The sequence below is a fragment of the Helianthus annuus genome, chromosome 8 (genome assembly GCF_002127325.2).
Source record: "Helianthus annuus cultivar XRQ/B chromosome 8, HanXRQr2.0-SUNRISE, whole genome shotgun sequence".
NCBI lineage: Eukaryota > Viridiplantae > Streptophyta > Magnoliopsida > Asterales > Asteraceae > Helianthus > Helianthus annuus.
The window spans coordinates 165266817-165292961 of NC_035440.2; the positions used below are offsets into that span (position 1 = coordinate 165266817).

Sequence of the window (26145 nt, forward strand, 5' to 3'; positions counted from 1 at the left end):
GTTCTGCTGGTACGATGAGTGATTGACTTTGTGTGTCTTCTTCAATTCCAACTCATGACTCTTGAGTTTTTCAATCAGCAAATCTACAGTCAACTCTTCTGGCGCTTTGATAGTATTTTTCAGCATCAGCGCATAATATCTCCAATCCATCTCGTCTGGCAACGAATCGAACAATTTGTCTACTAGCTCATCTTCAGGATACTTAATTCCATGTCTAGCTAGTTCCAGCTTCAGGTGCCCAACCATCTCGATCATTTTTGAAACTGATTCATTCTTTAAACACCCAAACAAATCAAATTCTTTTCTAAGAAGTTTCTTTTTGTTTTTCACGATTTCAGTACTTCCTAAACATTTCTTTTCTAACTTTATCCAGAGATCTTTTGCACTAGAGTATTCGATCAGAGAGATTATATTGTCACACCCCAACCAATGGCGGAAACATCGGGATGAGACGAAGTGTGAAGATTGCTAGAGACATCATAACGCTATTTGTGACAATATTTAATAAACCGATTTCATTTCATAATTCATTTGTCAACGTTACAAAGAAATCAAATAACGTCAAGTTCAAAGGAATTAGAATACAACATAATCAAAATTGATACAACGATTAAACCTAAACGTCTATATGTGTATCTAGGCATCAACGCTACTTCATTTCATAGCATCATCATCCTCAACCTGTAACATGTTTAAAATAAAGTTCAATGCAAAAGCAAAGGCGAGTATACAAGTTTAAGCATAAGTATAAGTATAAGTATAAAAGTTTAAAACGAATCCACATGGCAACTTAGTTTATACGAGATCAACCTATCGTGGCATGCAATATTTCTAGCCAACCTCTGTTTACGCAAGTAAGTTTAATTAATTCAACATGACCCAAGTTTAAGGGGGCGGTGCGTTACTCCTATAGCGCTATACATGTCGAAGGGAGGCTCGTGAGAGCTAATGACTAAAACATATCACATAAGTATGGTCCACGTAAGCATCAAGTATCATAACATAGTATTCATGTATAAGGATTGTTTTGTGCATTGCATAAAGAATAAGTTTAAGTGTAGTTTAATAGTAAAACATGTTACACCCCAAAAAGTGGTAAACATAAAAAAGGGGGTTGCGAGTATACTCACAAATTTGCATATGCTTTCCGATTATCCAATGTGACGAAGTTGATGGGGTTAGAAAGTTGAATGTGTAGGGTTAAAGTTCTAGTATGCTTAGAGTCGAGATTCGGTATTTAAAACAACATAAAAGTAAGATATGAGAATAGCATGTGAAAATAATCATCTTCAACACTTAACCCTTGTATAACACTTGGTAACCACAAGGGTTATGATAATGCTTTCATGAGTTGAACACCCATAAGAATCACAACAAGGTTTAGGTCTTAGGTGATGTTCTACTACTTTAACATATAAACACAAGTTCAACATCAAAGGTTCGAATGAGTGTATATATATATACTTAGGTTAGGTAGTACATATTATTTAGTCCAATAATTCAAGTAGGAGGTAGAAGATTAGGATCTTCATTTAGGCACCTCATATTATCATAGATGTCATGTATGGGGTAGGAAGGACATGCTTCCATTTAGGAACCCCTTGAATGTTCACCACTTCACTTGGTGTAACAACAACCAAGGAGGGTCACGAACTAGGATTTGCACAATAACATAAACAACCTAACTATAGAGAAATCATCAAATCATGTGAGGATTGTATGTAGGACAACCCAAGTCGTTCCATAATCACTCATGTATCAAAGGCTATGTTTGACATGATTTGTGGGTTGAAACCCTAAACAAAACACCAAGTTTATGAGGTTTAATCCTCTGATTTTAAATGTCTCAACCTTGTTTTTAAGCTTAACCAACCATGGGATAAGTTGTAAGCATTAGGACATAGGTATGAGATGTGTTGAACACAAGTTACATAGGTTTAAACAAGTTTTTGATGAACATAAAAACAAACAGAAAGTTTATGGACGATTTCGGGGCATTTCCAGGTCTGATTTCTCCAAGGAGAAGTCTAGGAATCGAACCCCATGATTATCCAAGTAAGTAGGAAAAAGAATCAAGTGATTTCGTTAAGAAATGAGTGAGTTATGCTCATTTTCGTGAAGGGGTGTCAATCTGCTCGAACCCTTGCTTTCAGCTACGGTTTGGAGGATGTTTTGAGAGTTTTTAGTGTTGCAAAAGTGGTAGGGAGGCTGGTTATAAGTGGTATTTATAGGGGGAAGGATTAGGGTTTCAATGGGTTGGGCTTTGGAAGTGTTTAGAAGGGGTTACACCTTGAAACTAGCCCACAAAGCCCAACTATATGGGGCTGAATTTTGCTGAATTGGGGCTGCCATATTTCTTTATTTTTTTATTCTTTTAAAACATTATAATGAGTAATTTTGTTAATTAAGTTGTGTAATAATATGCAACAATGTTTCCCCTAACTTGTAACAAGGTGAAATATGAAATAAAACATGATTTAACTAGGTAAAAAGTGTAATGTACAAGTATGTAACATGTTTGTAAGTGACAAGTATATGTCACATATTAGATGATTAACCGTTGTATAAATGAGCATATTATTAGGGGTTTTTAGGTATCAACAATATAAGGACAAGCATGGACGTGCATCGTGAATAAGTATAAGTATGAATTACAAATAAGGATTCGATGTACAATGAATTCGAACGTATGAACATGTATGAATATGTAGATGGTGAATTTAAAGAAATACGAATTTTATTTATGATCCAAGTCTCGGATTTTACAACGAAAAGACGACTACAATAATACAAGATTTCCAAAAATAGCATTACAAGGCGAGCTTTCTAATTATGGAAAGTATGAAAAAGCAGGGCGTTACAGTCTCCCCTCCTTTAGGAAATTTCGTCCCGAAATTTATTCAAGATGAAGACCTTGGAGAAAAAGCATTTTGGCTAAAAGAATCGAGACTTGGGAGTTTTGAAACGTTTAGAAAAGTACGAAATTTTGAAGAACGATAGGATAGGAATTTGTTTGACTAAAATGAGTTGAGGCGTTTAAGCATAGGTAAAACGGGTATGCGTGCGCATAGGCAAAGGAGTTTAAATAAGTTTGAATGTGAACGGGGTTCATATGAAAGAAAGGATAATGGAGAATAATAGGAGTATGGGGTGAACAATTGACACTAAATGAATGCAAGTATATGAATGATATAAGTATTAGATAGACGAAAGTAGCGTGTTAAAGATGAAGTCTCGTCATGGATAATCGGATATAATGCGTTTGTGAGTTATTTAAAGTTTGTGTTAGGTCAAAGGGTCTGCAAAACACTGAATTTCTCATGGCACGTTTTACGACGGTTTGGTAACATGGTGAAAACACTTATCTATAGGAAGTACCAGCGGCGTATCCACCATGTTTTGACCATGTTACGTCCGTTTCGTCTCCGGTGTCATGTTACGTTCCGTGTATTACCATACGCAGTAGCACACTCTATGGTTCTCATACGCCTATCACTATAATCCCGTGTGCACCCGTGATTATTTTGATCGCCGCATGATCCGCATAGCTTGTACTAGTTGTGTATGAATCGGGGTATACATAAAAAGGTTTAGAATGTGTACGTACAAGAATGTAGTATATAAGCCAGTCCATGTTTAAGTATGTGTGGGACCCACGCAAGCGAATCCCTCAGGTTACGCTCGCGTATAGGTACGAATGTATGAATCATGAGTAAGGATGAAAGTATGAGCATAAGTTTAAGTATGAATACGCATGTATGTATGAGCATAAACATAAAATGTGTAAGTAGTATGTGTACAAGCAGAAGCGTAAAACGTATAAGTAGTATGTGTATGAGTACAAGCATAAAACGTATGAACATAGGTGTAGGCATGAAAAATAAATATTGCGTATATAGTGTTCGTTGGGACATCACAGATCTAAGTGTAATAAACATTCAAAAGGTCGAGTACGTAAATACGAATGATATAAATGATGTTATCGCGAGGTATCGACCAAAATGTGTACGATGATATGCATGTATAGTTGTTTAAACGAAACGTTGAGTTTATTGAATCAAATTTAGATTGAGCTTGGTTTGAAAGGTAGAATATAGTTTGCATATGTAAGAGGATATAAAGTACTTATTGGTCATGCATATCGTATTTTGTAATGAATGGAAATGCTACCTTTGTTTTAAAAGAGTTTACGAAATCCGAAGATGGTCGGTCCCCATGGAGTCTTCTTGCCCACGTGTTTTGAAAAATAGGTGTAGAAAAAGGTAAGTTCGTTTCATCAAAACAAGAAATTTTGGAGTTTTTGTGAATACGTTGATCCTTGGAAAAGGGATTTATCAAAGGTCTTAGTGTTCATTTTAAAGGGTTTTGACAAATGGTTCGTTGATGTTGGAAATATTCTTTGGTAAAACGATCTCATAATATCTATAAGATCCTATAGGTAATTGAGAAAGGCTGGTTTGGTTTCAATTAAGAATGGACGTCTCTAGTATGACGATATAATGTGAGCAAGTTTTAGTGATTAAGTCGAATATGAAGTTCATGGGCAAGAGTTTCATTGGGCCGATTAAATTGATAGGTAGCATTTCGTAAGGTTTTGAAGTTTGCGTAATAAAATGTTTTAAGACATGATTAAGAATCTCGTGTATATGAATTGAGTACGTTTTGACAAATCAATGTATTTTGAAATTGGTATGAGTGGGTATTTTGAATAATGATAAACAATTTGGGTATAAAATATGATCGAGTTTGCATAATAAGATATTTTGAAGAGACGTTTTGGTAACGATCACCTAGGTAAGGGAATCACCCCTAACTCGTTGGTGAGGTCGTTTTTAAGAAAAGGGGAGTGGAGTTAATCGTCAAGGTAAGGAAATCACTCCAATCTCGATGATACCTCTCCACTAGTTGTTACAAGGAATATGAATTTAAATTATATGAAAATCATGCATATATAAATGTATCGAAAAGGTTCGATATGTTGTGCGTGTGAAAAGAGAAATCAAAGGTAAACTCGAGGTTGAAAGATTGCATCGTATAAAATGAACAATAGAAACACATGTTTGACCAAAGTTTGGAGTGGTCCAAAACGGAACTTTGACTAACCAATGTGGTCGAAAAGTCTTTTGAATTTGAGGAGCATGCTTTGGCCTAATAGGTAAAATACTCTCGCCGACAAGTCGGTTAACGGTATTTACCCTTCCGGTTACTACATGTCCCAAATCAATCGAAATTTCGAGACTTGGCGGGATTTATGAAAAAAAAAATGCCAAGGAGTGGAACTAGTCGACAAGGTGCGGGTTTCACCCCTAACTTGACGATTTCGTATCCTAAGTGTGGTTGGTACTCGTCGGGTCAAAATTTAATTTCGACGTGTTGACGAGGGTCCACTAGAATTTGAAATTCGAATTTCTCCATCAAGGTGAGGATTTCACTCCTAACTTGGTGGTGAATTCCGTGTAAAAAGAAAGGTAGAAGGATTGAGAGTCATTCACCAAATTGTGGGTTTCACGCCTATTTTGGTGGACTCGTCTCGTTTGTGCAATATGTGTGTTGTCGGATTTAGAATAGTCGAGTAAAACGCGTGAGGAAAAGTGTATATTAAAGATTAAACAAACAAGTATAACATGTCAAGAATATCACAATAAAAGTGAAATGATGAAACGAATATTAATGCATAAAAAGTATGTCAAGAACACACATAAAGGATAAGACGATGAAACAGGTATTAACACATAACAAAAATAAGTATAGCATGTTAAGTGTTAACGCATAAGTGACACATATGCTTACAAGATCAAGAGAATAAATAAAAGCAAATAAGATAGCATGCAAGTAGTTTTTAGTAAAACGTACGAATAAGGCTCTAGAACTATAGACTAGGTTAAAGCATTCCTACTTTTCCTAATTCCCTATAGTTATGGCTCTGATACCAATCTGTCACACCCCAACCAATGGCGGAAACATCGGGATGAGACGAAGTGTGAAGATTGCTAGAGACATCATAACGCTATTTGTGACAATATTTAATAAACCGATTTCATTTCATAATTCATTTGTCAACGTTACAAAGAAATCAAATAACGTCAAGTTCAAAGGAATTAGAATACAACATAATCAAAATTGATACAACGATTAAACCTAAACGTCTATATGTGTATCTAGGCATCAACGCTACTTCATTTCATAGCATCATCATCCTCAACCTGTAACATGTTTAAACTAAAGTTCAATGCAAAAGCAAAGGCGAGTATACAAGTTTAAGCATAAGTATAAGTATAAGTATAAAAGTTTAAAACGAATCCACATGGCAACTTAGTTTATACGAGATCAACCTATCGTGGCATGCAATATTTCTAGCCAACCTCTGTTTACGCAAGTAAGTTTAATTAATTCAACATGACCCAAGTTTAAGGGGGGCGGTGCGTTACTCCTATAGCGCTATACATGTAGAAGGGAGGCTCGTGAGAGCTAATGACTAAAACATATCACATAAGTATGGTCCACGTAAGCATCAAGTATCATAACATAGTATTCATGTATAAGGATTGTTTTGTGCATTGCATAAAGAATAAGTTTAAGTGTAGTTTAATAGTAAAACATGTTACACCCCAAAAAGTGGTAAACATAAAAAAGGGGGTTGCGAGTATACTCATAAATTTGCATATGCTTTCCGATTATCCAATGTGACGAAGTTGATGGGGTTAGAAAGTTGAATGTGTAGGGTTAAAGTTCTAGTATGCTTAGAGTCGAAATTCGGTATTTAAAACAACATAAAAGTAAGATATGAGAGTAGCATGTGAAAATAATCATCTTCAACACTTAACCCTTGTATGACACTTGGTAACCACAAGGGTTATGATAATGCTTTCACGAGTTGAACACCCATAAGAATCACAACAAGGTTTAGGTCTTAGGTGATGTTCTACTACTTTAACATATAAACACAAGTTCAACATCAAAGGTTCGAATGAGTGTATATATATACTTAGGTTAGGTACTACATATTATTTAGTCCAATAATTCAAGTAGGAGGTAGAAGATTAGGATCTTCATTTAGGCACCTCATATTATCATAGATGTCATGTATGGGGTAGGAAGGACATGCTTCCATTTAGGAACCCCTTGAATGTTCACCACTTTACTTGGTGTAACAACAACCAAGGAGGGTCACGAAATAGGATTTGCACAATAACATAAACAACCTAACTATAGAGAAATCATCAAATCATGTGAGGATTGTATGTAGGACAACCCAAGTCGTTCCATAATCACTCATGTATCAAAGGCTATGTTTGACATGATTTGTGGGTTGAACCCTAAACAAAACACCAAGTTTATGAGGTTTAATCCTCTGATTTTAAATGTCTCAACCTTGTTTTTAAGCTTAACCAACCATGGGATAAGTTGTAAGCATTAGGACATAGGTATGAGATGTGTCGAACACAAGTTACATAGGTTTAAACAAGTTTTTTGATGAACATAAAAACAAACAGAAAGTTTATGGACGATTTCGGGGCATTTCCAGGTCTGATTTCTCCAAGGAGAAGTCTAGGAATCGAACCCCATGATTATCCAAGTAAGTAGGAAAAAGAATCAAGTGATTTCGTTAAGAAATGAGTGAGTTATGCTCATTTTCGTGAAGGGGTGTCAATCTGCTCGAACCCTTGCTTTCAGCTACGGTTTGGAGGATGTTTTGAGAGTTTTTAGTGTTGCAAAAGTGGTAGGGAGGCTGGTTATAAGTGGTATTTATAGGGGGAAGGATTAGGGTTTCAATGGGTTGGGCTTTGGAAGTGTTTAGAAGGGGTTACACCTTGAAACTAGCCCACAAAGCCCAACTATATGGGGCTGAATTTTGCTGAATTGGGGCTGCCATATTTCTTTATTTTTTTATTCTTTTAAAACATTATAATGAGTAATTTTGTTAATTAAGTTGTGTAATAATATGCAACAATGTTTCCCCTAACTTGTAACAAGGTGAAATATGAAATAAAACATGATTTAACTAGGTAAAAAGTGTAATGTACAAGTATGTAACATGTTTGTAAGTGACAAGTATATGTCACATATTAGATGATTAACCGTTGTATAAATGAGCATATTATTAGGGGTTTTTAGGTATCAACAATATAAGGACAAGCATGGACGTGCATCGTGAATAAGTATAAGTATGAATTACAAATAAGGATTCGATGTACAATGAATTCGAACTTATGAACATGTATGAATATGTAGATGGTGAATTTAAAGAAATACGAATTTTATTTATGATCCAAGTCTCGGATTTTACAACGAAAAGACGACTACAATAATACAAGATTTCCAAAAATAGCATTACAAGGCGAGCTTTCTAATTATGGAAAGTATGAAAAAGCAGGGCGTTACATATATCTTCACGAACAGATTGAAACAGTAGCGCAATACATTTCTGCTCAGCAACAAACGACTCTATCTCATTAGATGTTGATAAAGTTTCACCCTCTTTGCCTCCATTATCGTATCCATTTTTGAGACTCTTCCAGCTCAGAAACGCAAAAGCCATCAACCAATCTTCGAATTTCTTTGCCCACCGACTATACTCCTCAATAGCCATCAACTTCGGTGGTTTGTTGTAAGTTCCGAAAGCACTTTCAACCTCCAAAGCATCCGATAATTTCTTCTTGGCGTTTGGCGGGTTCTCATTGTTGTTGCTTGTAGATGTATCATCTCCCGAATTTCCAGCAAATGCGTACATGTTGCTAAACGGGTTCATGAAAATGTCATCCATCTTGAATGTACCTGAAAGATCAGCAAACACTTAGAAAAATTTTCAAAATTTTTGAAAAACTATGATTTCGAGCGAAATTAGCAGTTTCGAGCGAAATCAGATGTACACTCGAGCGAAATCAGACACTTAAGTTCCTACAAGCGAAATCAGTTTTTGACTGATTTTCGAGCGAAATCAGAAATGTCACACGAGCGAAATCAACAAATTATGTCCCTACGATCGAAATCAGACAATGTCTAAGAGCGAAATCAGAAAATTTATGTCCTTATGAGCGAAATCAAGCAATTACAAGCGAAACCCCTTCGATGACCGTAAAAGCGAAATCAGGTTTTTAGCTAATTTTCACCATTTTTAGTCCGAATTTTAACCTGATTCTTTCTAGGGTTTGTTATTTCTATGTTTTACACGTTATATTCGAAATTCAGTCCATTTCAACTGTAGGAACCAGTTCAAATCAGAAAAGTATGAGAAGAAGTGAGTAGAAGTAAGAGAATCTGGTAGAATCAAGCTGTAGTAGTATGAACTCCTCGTCCTGAGCTCTGATACCACTTGTTGGACCGTTCTATGACCCGAAAAAGTCAGTTAAGGCAGTTCATCTTTGTATACAAAGGCGGAATCAGTGTAGACAAAGTAACAACAGCTTTTCCTTTCAATTTCCTTCTCTGTTACTTAATTCTGAGTCGTTTACAAGAATTCTGACAAAAATCCGGCAGCACCTCGACTCTAATTTCGCTCCAAAGACTACATAAGCGAAATCACATCTTGGTATTTATAGGCATCAGATTTCCTTATGAGCGAAACCCCTTGGATACCCTTGGAGCGAAATCACCAACAACTATGTACACAAGAGCGAAATCCTATGAACTAATTTCGCTTTTAATGACACATATGTCATTATGAGCGAAATCAGCTCTAACATCTCAAATCCTGTTTTTCGACTTCGTACAACCTATCTAGACCTAAGACTCAATACAAACGTAGTCAACAGACATTTCATGCACCAACATCGTATTTAGCTTTTAATAGTAACTAGCAGGGTGCCCTCGCGTTGCTACGGAAAACAAAGATACTCCAAGGATGTGCATGGTTCAATTGCTTTGATTCCTCAACCGAACCCGAAATAAAAGTAATCGGTTAGTCTATTATATTAACCAATCTGTTTTCAGTTAATTAATTTAATTTATTCTGTTAAATTGATGGTTTTTGGTTCAGTTCGATTAATTTCAATTAATAGCCAAAATCAAACTTGGTTAAAATTTTTATTTAAATATAAATGAAATTGACGTATAAATACATGAAATTGAGGTATAAATACGTGAAATGGATGTATAAAAAATGAAATGGAAGTATAAAGATATGAAATTGAGGTGTATATATATATATATATATATATATATATATATATATATATGAAATACATAAGCTGGAAGTATAATAGCTAAAAATATATAGAAATGTGAATTGTTGGTTCGGGTCTGTTAATTTTTGTTAAACGGGGATACAAAAGAAACCATTAACTGGTTTCTGGTTCATTCGATTTTTGGTTAATCGGTTTTTAGTTAATTCAGTTTTTTGTGGATTTTCATTTGGAATAGTCTATTTTTTATTCGATTTTGGTTTACGATTCATTTATTATTCACCCATAACTGGAGGTATAAAAGCTATAGATATATAGAAACGTGAATTGTTCAGTTCGATTCAATTAATTTTGGTTAAACGGAGGTAAAAAAACCGATAACTGGTTTTTTTGATTAATTTAATTTTTGGTAAATCGGTTTTCGGTTATTTTAGTTTCTAGTTGACTTTGGTTCAGTTTTATCTGCTTTTAGTTTTGGTTCTTAATTGTTTATTAACAATTCAGTTATTGCTCACCTCTAGACACTATTAATCACGTAATATATCAATTTTTTTAATTAAAACAGCTATAGCAATAGACAAACCATCAAAACAACAAAGCACTAACATCAGGACAAACAATCAATACATCATACTTAAATTAAAGAGAATAAAATGCTTGTTTTTATCGTGAAATTAAAAAAAAAATACTAACATACATAGAAGCTAAGTTCGTTTAAAAATGCGAGGGCAGTTAGTTTTTTATAAGGAGGATAAAGTGAACGCCGGAGATACTCCAACTTGTTCCGGCAAGATCTAGAGGTGTTCGGACACAACACTGGAGTTGGCGGTGGTTATTGTAGTTGTTCTGGTGAATGAGGCCGATTTCGAATTCAAATGGTTCGCGACAACGATTGATGTGTGGTGGTGGTGGTGGTAACGATGGTGTTGACGGTGGTTGTTGTTGTTCAGGTGCGTCTGTTATGGTGGTGTATGAATTTGGGGAAATTGGATCCTAAGTGAGTATAGTGAGAACTGAAACGTGTGAGATGTGGCAGGTTTGTAGGCTATTTGTCATGGTGGTCGATCTACATATTCGGTTTGGTGATTGGTTTTATTTGGACCCATGTTTGGACGGTTTTATTTGGGGGTTTTGCAGGTTCGGTTTGGTGGCGATGTTGAGAGTGGTGGTAGCGGTGGTGATGTTGAGAGTGGTGGTGGAGGAGGTTTGGTAATAGTGGCAGTGGAGGTTTGGTGGTGATTAGAGAGTGATGGTTGATGGTGGAGGTTTGGTGGTGATTAAAGAGTGGTGGTTGATGGTGACGGTATGGTAACAGTGGTGGTGATGGAGAGAGGTAGGGAGAGAGAGTGGTTGGTGGTGAGTAAAAAGACTAAATCGCCCTTGTGTGATCTGATTTAACTGAAAAAATAAACTGGGTTACGTTTAAAGGACAAACCGTGAAACATTTTGGAACATAAAGAACAAAACTCGTTAATATTAAAGATAAAAGATACCGCTTAAAATATGGTATAAAGATAAAGGACAAAACTTGCAGTTCACTCTTAAATAAATTATGAAACACTCGTTTTAGTTTAGTTTGAATTTTAAAAAAACCTAAACTATTTTATTATAATTAATAAATCCAAAAAATTGTATACTTATTATTATTATTAGTGTTTACACATTTATTTATTAAATAAAAATACAATATTCAACTAATATTTACTAAATAAAATATTCAGTATATAACGATAATCATTTAATCAGTTCAATCAGGGGCGGACCTAGCATATAAGAAGGGGCAACCTCCGCTATGGCTTGGCGCTCCGGCGGTAGTGTAAAATTAGTGTAAATTTTGGAAAAATTTGACGTTTCTACGATTTCGCTACGGCTTTTTTTATAAAACGTTACGGCTTGACGGATTTTCTAGATCCGCCACTGTGTTCAATAATGTATTAACTTCATATGACATAATACCTCTACCCATTTAATATTTAGAAATATTACTTTGAATCACTTATTCATAAATAATAAGTAAAAATATATATTCTTTTGGTTAATATACACCTAAAAATACAGTGAGTAAAGATATCATAGATTCAGATATAAAGTATGTGTATACTTTATAAAAATTATTATAAATATTGTGATCATTGATCTAAAACAAAATGTTTATAAATATTCAGGTTAGAATCCCATGTTTGATAATTAATTTGGTTTTCGTTATAGTTATGGTTCAAAACTGAACAGATGCGAACCAAACCGAATTGCAGTACAAGTAAAAGCACCACTCCAAGTGTTGTGCTCCCACTGCATCGCGCGATCACCTTACTGGTATACAATAAATAGCCATGGTAAAATTCGTTGTATATGTTCATCAAACTTTATAGTTTATTACAGAACTTATGTAATGTTTGCTTAAAGTTTTTTCTTAATATCACAGAGCTTATGTAATATTTGCTTAAAGTTTTTTCTTAATATATGATTCTTGTATATCATTTAAAAGAACAAAATAAGTTAAATTCTTGAAATTGGAATTATACGTACACTAAATTCCAAAAGATAGTTAGATGATACTAAAAACCAAAAGTTATGCTAATGTTTTGAAATATTACACATGTTTCGTAGCAGTCTAATTATTTAACCGGATCAGTTGGAACAGATTAAAAATTAAAACAATACGATTACTAAGTCATAGATGGTAAATGGGCAACAAGCTGCATCGTTACCCCTTTTGAATAGCAAAACTAAGTCTTTTAAAGACTACGTCCATAGATCTTGGGGTCATAACATTACTATGCATGACCCTTTGAACTCGACTAAGTAGGTCCACACCTCTGATGCCAGGAAACCAAAAGTATTAAAAGCAAATGAGATAAACATGTGCTGGTTGTCAAGACACGCTTTCTCGTGTTTGGTCACTTTGCCCGAAGCAGCCTGACCTATCGTGAAAGCACTACACCCTAAACCCACAAGCGGGGAAACCCAGTTAGATCTACACATGCATGTTTTCCTCCTACCCATCCAAAGACCATAATGTCGGTTGGTCTAAGGGTAAATCTCCCTTCCAATGGGTTAGTTAAGAAATTAACGGGTGCCTCTTTCTTAAAAGAAATACCAGCGCGTCTGAATGTCAAAAAGGACATTCCTAACCAAATCATATCGGTACTTGAAGTTGAACCCCGTGAGCTCTCTGCATTCTCCTCAAAAGAATCCAAACACGTCTTATGACAAACATGACATATCTAATCAACCGGAAATAAAAGAATAATAAAGCGATACTTACTTTTTCATTAAACAATAATATATTCCATTCTTACTAATATTTTTTCATTAAAACATAGATAACAATATGAGATTCTGTCATAATATATTCATGTATATAATTTGGTTTACTTCTTCTATACTATGAAACATATAAAATGTTTAGAAGAATACTTCAACAGGCCCTGGGTGTGTATAGTGTAACTGAGTTGTAATTAGTTTATATACATTCTAATGGACAGGTTTAGTTAATTTAATTGTAGGAGATACTGTTGACAACGACTCTAGTTTGGACAGAATAAAACCTATAGGATTTGGATTTGGTTTGAATTATTCCATTCAATTATTTTTTTGACTTTATAACCCCCTAAGAAAAGTAGCTTTTATATGACAAGAATTTATATATAAAATATATGTTACAAGACGGATCTGTTTATATCATATGATCATGAAAGATTTTTGTAAGATCTTATTTTATAATTTGTTTGATTTGAGAAGACTAGGTGATGTCAAAATGCAAGGGAAAGGGGATTGAAAGAGAGTTGTAACTTAGTTTTGGTGTATGTATATTTATTTATATTTACAGAGGAAGGTTCTGATACACAATATACTTTTAATCAAAAATATAATAAATAAAGTGCTAATATCTAACAAAAAATGTTTATATGACTACACAATGTATTGTTACATATCAGCACTGTTTCTTATACATATCAACACTTTAATATTTACATATAAACACTTTGCTTCATGTGTTTCTCATATTGAGATCTATATATTTTATTCTGCATCTATATTTAAACAGACACATATGTGTGTGCGCACACAACTAACATATGTATGTAGGTGTTATCAGATAAAATGTTGTACACTCTTAACTCATATATATATATATATATATATATATATATATATATATATATATATATATATATTATTTCAGACTTAGATATCGCGTGGATGAGATACATTCGCATTCGGATGATTTAGCGTCAAAAATAAATTTTAAATCCAAATAAAAGATTTTGACAAAACTTGAATTTTAGAGGGGGAGGTCTTGAGTTTAAGTCTCATAGACAACAAAGATTAAAAGACATTACCCGTTTAAAAAAAAGTTTGTGAAGTAGAGAATTTGAATTCATTGACATTAACTATCTCACCTTGCTAATTATCTCAATGCCAAAAGAACAATGAAATTGAACCACCTCGCCTTGCCTCAGTTATTTACTAATTTTGTGTCTAAATTAACTTACTTTTGATTAGTGTGTTGTCTTACTATCAAGCTCCAAAAGTTGTTAACCTTCCACTAAAAGGTCTTGCCATCAACTTCTCTCGAACCAGACTCAGATGATGATTTTGTGTCTAAATTAACTTACTTTTGATTAGTGTGTTGTCTTACTATCAAGCTCCAAAAGTTGTTAACCTTCCACTAAAAGGTCTTGCCATCAACTTCTCTTGAACCAGACTCAGATGGTGAGTCCCACCCGGTCAATGGTGTAATGCTCCGCTTTTTCGCAGCTTTTCGTTTTTAGAAAGATTGTATCATAAATCTATTTTCAGAAACTCGTTTCCTTTGTAATCGTATTTCGTTTCAAACCATGGTAAATCCGACACTTCGATCGTAATGAAATTGACCTTTTATGTGAAAAATACATTGTTGTTACGTGTTTATACATTGATACATACATTTGTTTGATACATGACTCATGATTCTCGTAAACGTAGTTTTAACTTGCAAACACAGTGAATTCGTAACCTCAAATCGTTGTTTATGTGCAAATACTTCTCGCAATACATAATCCATGATTGAATACTTGTTTTAATACCTAAACATGATTCTTGATCAATTCATTTCAAATACTTGCAACCATATTATTCATGCTTGTAAATCACATCTTGTGTTTAATTAAAACATGTTTAAAATACATATTAGACCTTAAACATGTTAGGTTATACATTAAACATGTTAAATACATAACTTAAACAACATATACATAACATATTATCTAAAAAAATAATAAAAATAAACAAGCTGTGAGTTCCGATCGCACCTTGTATGGCTGTTTTAATTGTTCTTTTTTTGTTAGTTCAACCCCCAACTACTTGCAATTAAGACCCAACTACCTTAACCCTAAATCCCCAACTATAAATACCCCATTTCCCAGCCATTTTACCACTTTACAACATTCAAACACTCTCTAAAACACTCCCTAAATCCTCTAACCTTTCAGCAAGTTGAGCAGAAACCTTCTGAATTTCTAAGTGAGTTTCAACTCACTTGTTCTACTCTTTTCTTCTCATTTCTTCTTCTAAAACACTTGGAGAACCTCTAGGAAGGTTTTCACAAGTTTGCTTCGGAAACTAAGGTGAAACCTCACCATTTTTGAGGCCCAAAGTGAAGTAAACTTTCTGCTTGTTTTATATCTTTGTATCTTCATGTTTTTTATAGAAACTTGGTGGAATCTTGTTCCCACCAAGCTCACAACTTAGTCTATAGTTGTGGGTTTATGCTAGGGTGATTTCCATCAAAGTTTTGGGTTCAAACACCCCTTTTATTTATGTTCATACATGTTAATTGAATGATGAAAACAAGCACAAGTCATCATCTTCCATATGATGAACTTATGACTTGTGAGGTGTGAACAAATGGAAGCTTGGGCTTTTCCAAACTAAGTTCCTCTCCTTTATTCTTAACCTTGTGTATGAACACTCTTGTGACTTGCTAGAATCAAAGTACCTTAGCCCCGTCTAGCCTCCGACACTTAGGATTACCTTTCCATATCGTGTTGGCACACCTTTGGTTGTAGTGTACTTGGTCACTTTGTTAGAATAGATTTATTTTCTTGTTATTCATGACTCTTCCACCATCTTCATGATGGTGTGTGTAGTGGTGAATCATATAATGAGGTTTTCACCTTCATGCTTGACAATACATGATAATATGACATTTCTTGATTGGACATAGTTTTAGGTTATATTATTACCTTATAAACATACATATAAATATATAAAACATGGCTGAGTTTGTGATGATAATCAAGCCATGATTGTTCGTCATAAACCTTGACTAATATATCTAAAAATCTAATATAGTTGTTACGATTCTAATGGGCAATTTGGGACCCATGAAACCACTTACTATAGTGTCATAAACGAAATCTTAGAGTTAGATATTACTTTCATATACATACTTTTACTACTTTAAATTCCAAGTCCGAATCTTCCATTCCTAATCCATGAACTTACACACCTTCGTTTACCCTTGTAGGGTGACTCGGTGTTCCATCCTCATCAAACAACTCTTCACGGGATTAACAAGTTTGGAGCTTGCAAAATCGTGGGTACACTTGGCCCTTTTTCGCTTTAACGCATTTTTGGGTTGTAACATGTTAACTTACCAAAATACACAAATTCACATAAACATACTTTATTCGCTCAATCCGATATACATGTTATTTGTTATGCTTAGGTTACATGCTAGATTACATACATGCTACTTGTCATTAACTTAGCAAACCCATCTTAACATATATAGCGCTATATGAATAGCATGCCGCCCGTCGGGTATTGTTAAGCTTATTATACATAAACGGTCTCGTTCACGTTAGTGGCGAGGGATGCACATAATTCTCGTGGACACTCGGGTTTGACTCTTAGTATTGCATGCTAGTTTAACCTTGTATACAAAATTGCCATGTTGGATTCGAGTAATTCTTTTATACTTATGCTATGTATTTAAAAACTTGTGTACTCGCCAATGCTTTTGCGTTGAACCATATTTTTAACATGTTACAGGTTGATGATGATGCTCGTGACGAATCTAGTAGGGACGACTTAGAAACACACTTGAAATACTAGATTTAAATATCTTACTTTGTTGAACTTGTTGCATTTTTTTCTTTTCGATGTTGTACTTGTATTTCTTTTGTTGTACTTGACAATTTATTGTTATGAATGAAATCGGTTTTGATTTAAATTATTGTCACATAATGTTATGAACTCTTTGAGCAATCTTGTTCGTCTCACTCCGATATTGGGGTGTGACAAATGGAACCCGATTAGTAGTCTAAGCGCCATGATAACGTGACACATGCATCATTCTCCTAAATGAGCATTTTGGATACTTTATTTTGATCATTACATCTTGAGTCGATATATAAGAGGATTCCCAATGGGTATGGGTTTCGATGGTTTTGATATGTCGAGTTGGCCACTGCAAACCAATGACATTGGTTTTCTCTCTTGTCCCACTCAATTCACACACCATAAAAACCAACTTTCTCATCTTTGTTTCTCCACTCATACAATTTGGTTTTGGTGGTTTTTCACCTGTATCTCTCCATCTCACTTCCATGTCATCACTTCTTTTCTACTTGTCCCACTCAGTTGTATGTTTTATGTATCAAGAAGAAGAAATGATAAGTCCTAGCCTTCTATTTAAAAAAAGTAAAAAGAATGTCTTAAACATGTAACCTATTACCAACCCTAATAAAAATCAAAATTGTAACACCCCGAAAACGGGTTTGGTAATCAAACCCCGTTAATACTAAAAGACGGGTAAAGTACTGTTAGTGGTAAAAGTAACCCGGTAAATATTAGGATTTAAATAAATAATCCTAATATTAAATACAACGTGAATAAAAGATTTTAAAGAAATAAGTTTATAAGAGGCCCGAATTAACAGGACTTAAAATAAACTATGTCATAACTTTCCCGAATTCACCAAGTAGCTAGGAATATTAACCTAGTTAAAAAGGTGTCTTAAAACAATGAAGAAAACATGGGTAATAACCCTTTTTTATAAAGTTACAAACTAGAGGGGCTAAAAATGGAAGATTCAAAACTTAATTATTAAAAAAACACTACACACACAGTGTGTATGTGTGTGCGTGCGTGAGAATGATCAGTAGACAAGCTCCATGGGAGCTAACCCTAAACTCAACAAAACCTTCAAATTGGAGGATCAATCGAAGGCCAAATTCGGATTTGAATACATAGAAATGATCACCAAGTCAAGGGGATCGTAAGGTATGTTAAATTTTTAACATTCATGAAGTTGTGAAAATTAGTTGATTTTGCATGATGCGATCATTGCATGAATCGTGAAGAATATGGCCAAATTAATAAAGTGTGATTGCTTAGGGACAAACCCTAAGTAGAAATTTGAAGTAAAATTGCTATGATTTGAATAATTAGACGATTCACCACACTTAGACAAGTGGGTTTTGATTAAATAATGAAGATGATGATATGTTTGTGTCAGAAATCATCATAGTTGATGGTTGATGCGAGATACTTAAACAATTTGCAAGTTTGAGTATTTAACCATGCATGATTTGAAATGCGTTTTTGTTGACATGGTGATGTTAGTATTAAACTTGCGATTAGAATCATCATATTAGTTAGTAAAGACAAGCTACTTGAACCATTTAGGTGTTTGAGTACATGAATTGGGTTTGGTATAAAAAGATGGAAATAATGATAAACTCGTGTTTAAAATGATGTTGATATCATCATTGTGTTAAGAAAGATTAATGTAGTGTTAATTCGATGAATAATTGTTATAAAACTTGGTTAATAAAGGGGATAAACGGTAGACTAAGAAGGATGCTACCGGGTAATTGACCAAGTAATTAAACGATGTAGGATCGTTTGCACGACCAAACGAGTCGTTCAGAAGAGATCTCGTCTAATACGAGAGGCGGAAACAAATGTATCGGAGTTCTTTCAGCTGGTTTGTACACAAAATCACTTTAAACTGTCTATGTATTGATATCAGATCGTTTTACAATGCTGGAGACACTTCGGCAGAGCTTCGCTACCGGAATCAGAACGTTACAAATGAAATGGTCAAGGCTAATATTTATTGGGAGACCCATTCGTACGAGATGGTTCACACGAAAGGGTCTTTCCCACATATTTCACATTTTTCTCGTATTACGTGCCCTGATCTAATCAACCTAAAACAAGACTCTATACAGATGAAGTCGACAGACATATGTACCAACAGACTCCCCCTTGGATGTTGACGAAGTCTTCAGTGTCGAGTCTTCTGTATGTCACATCTTCAGTCTTTATCAGTCTTCTCGCTCTTTCCAAAGATTATCCATTGTAAGCATCCTCAATCAATCTCTTTCTCTTTCTTTTAGAATCTCAATCTGACTCTATCTTCTCTTGATCAGATCTCTTGATTCCTTAAGTTCTTCAGCATCAGCAGCTTGCGTGGATCACAGGATTCGAACCTGGCTCTTTACCATTCAAACTCTCTCTTGAATGTTGATCCAGAATCAGAAACTGGCTCTTGCATCTTCAGACTCCTCATTTCGATAGGCTGGGATCGCAGTCTGGAATAGCTCTTGTTCCAAGATCGTGACCTGGCTCACACTCTGCTCAGGCTTTCTCAGGCTCTGAAATATCTCCTGGCTCTCCGTAGCAACAGGATCAGAAACCTGGCTTTAACCTGCACAAATCTCTACCTCACAATAAATTTTACAAATTTAAAATTTGACAAATTTATTCTCTGCTTACCACTTGTAGAAACAAACTCAAAACATCAGTTGTTATAATATGACATTTCTCAAATTATCTCAACCTTTTAACTTTACATTTTATCTTGAACAAACTCTCCCAAACCTGTTCATCATGTTTAGCACTCGGAATTTTGAAAATCAGCTTTTCATCATCAGTTGTCGAAAATCTTTTTGTATTTTCAAAAATTTATGCTAAAACATACTGAAAATCTTTTTGGATTTTTGATTTTAATGAAATACAGTAAAGAAATATTTACAGACAATATTTTTGTGAGTTTGTGTAAGAGGATCATATCAGTTTTTGAGACAAATCACTAACACCGTTAAACTTTAAACATTTTAAGTTCTAAACGATTCACTTAGATTGTCAGTATACGGATCTACTTAAATTTTCACATAAAGTTCAACTGTTTCGAGATACGAGTTTAGTGTTTTAATGGCTTAGACTTATTCGCGTGTCCCACCTCAGAATATATTCCCGTATCCAGACTTCTATATTCAGTCTTACAGGTGAGTGTACACTAATGATATCTGTAAACGGGTAAATGAGAGACCATGAGAGCTCAGGCTAGAACTTCCGTTCAATCAGAGAGATGATGGCTCGTCTTTAGGTGTGTCCCGTTTGGGGATCCTTTCTTCAACAGCACATGATTAGCATTTTTTAATGTTTCATCATTTTTTATGCTGAGGGTGAGCTTAAAAATTAAAGCTGTGCAAAGCATTATACGAGGACTAGGCTATTGCTCCCGCAAAATCAGAAGTCCAGGTATAAAACCCCAGATATCATCACGCACAAAGACCTAGTATGTTAGAAATAGAAAGCCCTTCAAACAAGATTTAGGGGGTTACCCTTATATCCAAGAGATGTTTCCCACAAGATAAGTAAGCATTTGATATTTAAGTTTATATCTCGAAAACAAACTACTGAATGTATAAAAACCTACTGGCATATCGACAGTGAGACCGTTTATCACATTTGACTTTCCAATTCTTTAGCGTGTTGTGATAGTCCACTGATGTACTATCATTTCCTCTATTTCACAACAAAACTCGTTTTGAATTTTTCAATGATTTTGACTTTTTCTGATTTTATCATGTTTTTGGATTTTTCAAATTTCTTACTCCCCCTAAAAATTCAAAAACGTTTAAAGAAAATTTGACAAACTGATTTGAATTGCTTCAATTCTCCATCCTCTTGTCATAAACAATCAGAACTCCCCCTGACAACAAATTATTTTCCCATTATGATTTCAAAACACTTAAGTTTGTTTTAATCAAAATGGTTTTTCCAGAAAATTAGTTTTGCTGAAATTCACAAACCACTTGTAGGTTAAGGGATTCATCACATTGTTCTATCAACCTCTCATATGAAAGTTAAATCAAGTTCAACTTAATGACCTTGATTAACCACTTGTAGGTGAAAACCTCTTTTTCCACCACTTGTAGGTTCTTCAAACAAAAATATTTCAAGAATGATGCCAATTCCTGCTCCACGATTACCAACTTGGGAGCTCCGGTAATTCCAGAGTTTAGTCATGATAGGTTCTATCCCAGTTACTAACCTGGGATGACCCATCTTCATCTGGTTTCTTTGTTTTTTTCTCATAAAATTCCTTTACCCCTTTGACCTTCCCGTCAATCATTTTTCCAAAAATATTTTGAACAGTGGGGTTAAAGGCTTTTTCAACATCAAATTCTTTCTTTTCAGAAAAGAATTGATTTGAAATCTCAACTTTTCCAACTTTTGATTTTAATTTTTCAGCCCGCAATGATGGAAAATTTGCATCATCCAATGGCGGTACTGATTTTTCTTCTTTTAGCTCAACTTGTGGCTCCTCTGACTTTGACGAGTCAGATTCATCGCCAGAAAATAGCTCCTCTGATTTTGACGAATCAGAATCATTGCTAGAACTATCATCAGATTTCTTAACAACCCATCTTAGGTTGTTAGTCTTCGCTTTTCTTTTGTAATCACTCTTTGAACATTCACCAACCTCAAATTTTGAATTTTTAAAAACTTTGAATTGTTTGGTTGGTGGTTCATTCTCAACCATTTTTCCTTTGAATTTTTCAGAGACTCCCTGTTTTGCTTGGATTGCCTTTGGACAATTGCTGGCAATATGACCAATTGTTTTGCATTGAAAACAGATTCTTGTCTCCTTCTTCCTCTGAGCAACTTTCTTCTTCATTTCCTCTAGCTTCCAAGCAAGGAATTCTTTGTTTGTCAGCTTCCTGAACACATGCTCTTTTTCTTCTTCAGATGATGTTCCTGAAACAAACACAGTTTTTGGTTTATAAGTTTTCTCATTTTTATAATTTTCTGGTGGAATAAAACCCAATCCCTTCTTTTTGAAATTACCGTTATGGTTTGGTTTCTTTCGATAACCTGAACCAGAACTGTAACCCTTTTTCTTGTTCAATCTTTGTTGAACCCTTGAGGTGTAAGGTTTAGGTTTTTCAGCAAGATTTACATCTTTTATTTCAGAAATATTAATTTCTGTTAGTTTGAAAACCTTTTTGATCATTTCAGCTTTAACACCTCTTATTGGAAATTCTCATCAGGATATAATTTGTCAGAATCATTCAAAGTATAAGCTACTTTAAATGTTTCGTCATTCAAATTATTTTGTGATAACAGAAATTCTTTATTATAAACCCGTTTATTCTTTTTGACTGATGGAATTGACGTGTCGGACTCAAACTTTGACTCTGATTTTGACTCCTCCGTTTCATCTTTATCCAACACCTGATCGACCACTTTCTTTATTAACTCGGACTCATGATCAGTGTCAGATGATGTGAACGTGACATCAATGTTGTCTGCCAATTTATCTGAAGGCTCAGATTCCCACTTTAAGTTGGTTGCCTTTTTGACTCTTTCTGAATTTGGATTTCGTGGAGAATATCCATTTTCAAGCGGGGGTGGACATTTGTTGTAACTGACACTTTGTTTCTTACCAGAGATCTTCACTTGAATATCTTCTTTTGTTTCGAACTTCTTCACTTCAGCTGTTTCTTCTTCAAATGCTTTCATGCCTTCAACTGTGGGGTAAATCCTATCAATCACATAAGAAGAACATGAGTAACTTTCCAATAGTTTGTTTACTCTCTCAGTTTCAATTCTCTGAGTTTCCAATTTCTGTTCAAGCTCAGCACACATCCCAATGTAATAATTAACCATTTCCTGCTTTATCATGTATGCTCCATTGAGTGTCTTCATGGCTGTAGCTTGTTCACTGCTTGACTCATTGTATTGATTCATGGCTTTGTTGAAGACATCATACGATTCTTTCAACCTGTTCATGTTGTGAATCAACTCATTATTGTACTTTTTCAGAGTCTCACAATTTTCACAATTCTCAGACATCTTTTTTACATCAGCTTCCTTTTTAATTTCGAAAGCTGGAACTTCTTTAACCTTTATCACTCGGACCTCTTCTTCATCATTATTACCTTTCCTTCTTTCTGCATCTCTCTCGGATAGAAATTTTAAATGCTCTTTCATTTTGTCTGCCCAATAATCATCATCTCTATCATCTTGTTTTTCAACCTTCTTCTTTGCTATTCGAGCTTTTTCAGCATCTCTCTTAGCTAGATATTTTAAATACTCTTTCATACTATTTGCCCAATAATCATTATCATCATCTTCAACTTTTTGAGCAACAAAGGCTTTAAGATCTGTTTTTCTGTTAGGATCAGAATCATCCAACTAAAATCTTTTGGAAGCCTTTCATCATATCAGACATGCTTTACTCTCAGCTGAAATATATTTATCCCAACTGAATCCTTTTGACAATCTTCCATCATCTTGATTAACCAGATAAGCTTTCTTTGATTCTTCAATCTCCTTTCTAGCATGTGCAGTTTGTGGCTGTTGTTGTTGAAACGGCTGTTGAGCAACTTGATGATAAATTGCTTTCCGATAGTAATCATTGTTGCTGAAAGGATTTTGAGCTCCACTTGCTTCACGATTTATGCATTCTCGTTTGAAATGCCCTTTTTCCCTGCAACGAAAACAAATAACTTTAGATTTATCAAATCCTAAAGTAGAAACATTTGCATCACGAAAATCATCTCTTCCCGTAATTTGTTTAAACTTTTCAGCTCTTCTCAACACGCTCGCCAAACACCACTTTATATCCATCAACTCCATCTCCTCAGCATCAATTTGATGGTAATCCTCTTTTGTCAACATTGGATTTCCTATCCTTCCTGCAACTAAACTTCCATAAGATTCTAACACAGTCACCAACAAAGACATATGACTTTTGGCTACTTCTTCAGAATAATTTCTATCATTCTCAAGATTTAGTGCAATGTTGCATTGTAGAACTTTGCCACTCTTTGTTGCTAAAAAATTTGGATCGAATGATGGATATGAAGAAAATCTCCTTTTGCTACTTGATCCTTGAGATGAACTTTCAGAAGAACTTTTTGCATTGAAAGCAGTTTCAATCTTTGGTGCAATGTTGGTCTTATCACTAACACCACCTTTGTAATACAGACCAATGTCTTGTTCTCCATCATAGTTCTTCATTCTCTCTATTTTTCTTTGTTCCATCTCTTGAGCTTCGAGTTGTTCAATAAAATCGCTCAGCGTTAGATTGTCAAATTTAGGTTTATTTTTTAACATCATAAGATACGTGCCCCAAACATCATGTGGCAACGCATTGGCCAACTTTTCAATCAGTTCTTCTTTATCTTTATTGATACTTAATCTCTTCATGTTCTTCACCAAATTGCAATATCTTTCTATAATATGCTTGGTGTTTTCAGTTCTTAATCCTCAGAATAGATCAAATTCTTTCTTCATATGCGACGTTTTGTTCTTGATCATCTCTTTACTTCCAACAAACTTTGATTTTAATTCTTTCCATATCGAATGAGCACTTCCGTTGTGTTGAAGTAAAATCAAGATTTCTTCTTTAATAGCTTGCTGCAAGAGACTAACCATCAAGTTTTCATTTTTGTATTTCTGTTTCTCTTCAACACTTAAATCTTTAATATCAACCTTCTTTCCGTCGTCCTTAACTGGTCTAATATATCGAAATTCAGTATATTCCCATGCATCTAGGTAATATGCTTGAACCCAATTTTCAAAACGTTCGGCCCATCCACTATACTCCTCAATACTCATAAGCTTAGGCAGTTTTTGTGTGGTTCCTGTTTCATTTTCTAACATCGTATTCTGAGTTATAGTCATCGGGCTAGCAAAGGCATTATAGAACTCGTTTTCCATGATTCGATTATCAAAAGATCACAAACTAAACACTTTGAAACGAAATGGATTTCTTCAAACGAAATGCTCTTCAAACAAAATGATCCTTTTAAGCGAAATGGGCCTTTCAAGCGAAATACACTTTTCAAGCGGAATGAACCTTTCACGCGGAATTGACTTTTTAAACGGAATGGACCTGTTTACCCACTTCGTGCGAAATGGAAAGCTGTTTCAAGCGAAATGGAAATTTGAGGTTAATTCGTACGAAATGATGTCTCTTTCAAACGGAATGACAATTTCAAACGAAATGGAAATTCATTTCGTGCGAAATCATGCTGATGTCATTCAATCGGCTGGATTTTTATCAATTTGATCAACTTTTAGTTCGATTTTAGGTCTGATTCTTTCAAGGATTGATTAAAACTATACTTCACGTGTTATATGTGAAAATCAAACCATTTTATCTTAAAATCTTGATTAATTTTGAAAAAATGTGAAGAAAGTGAGTAGAAATCAGAATTTTTGAAGCAATCGAGCTGAATCAGTAAGAACTCTTCCTCATGAGCTCTGATACCACATGTAGGATCGTTAGCATGACCAAACGAGTCGTTCAGAAGAGATCTCATCCAATACGAGAGGCGGAAACAAACGTATCGGAGTTATTTCAGCTGGTTTGTACACAAAATCACTTTAAACTGTCTCTGTATTGATATCAGATCGTCTTACAATGCTGGAGACACTTCGGCAGAGCTTCGCTACCGGAATCAGAACGTTACAAATGAAATGGTCAAGGCTAGTATTTATAGGGAGACCCATTTCGTACAAGATGGTTCACACGAAATGACAAATGTCATTTCGTACGAAATGGCAACATCATTTCGTGCGAAATGGCCAAGTTTCCATTTCGTGCGAAATGGTCTTTCCCACATATTTCACACTTTTCTCGTATTACGTGCCCTGATCTAATCAACCTAAAACAAGACTCTATACAAGACGAAGTCGACAGAAATATGCACCAACAAACGAGTAGTCA

General features: G+C 34.7%; 1 protein-coding gene across 1 annotated transcript in view; it reads right to left on the reverse strand.

Annotated features, from left to right (window-relative positions):
• The window catches only part of LOC110870703, a 56204-nt gene extending 31071 nt beyond the window's left edge, over positions 1 to 25133 (reverse strand). The window contains exons 1-4 of the mRNA XM_035976175.1: positions 25018 to 25133; positions 24751 to 24930; positions 23191 to 23580; positions 22853 to 22950 (exon numbers count right to left, since the gene is read on the reverse strand). Coding sequence (XP_035832068.1) covers positions 22853 to 22950; positions 23191 to 23580; positions 24751 to 24930; positions 25018 to 25133 — 784 coding nt within the window. The remainder of the gene's footprint in view (positions 1 to 22852; positions 22951 to 23190; positions 23581 to 24750; positions 24931 to 25017) is intronic.
• Between the last annotated feature and the right edge of the window lie 1012 nt (positions 25134 to 26145).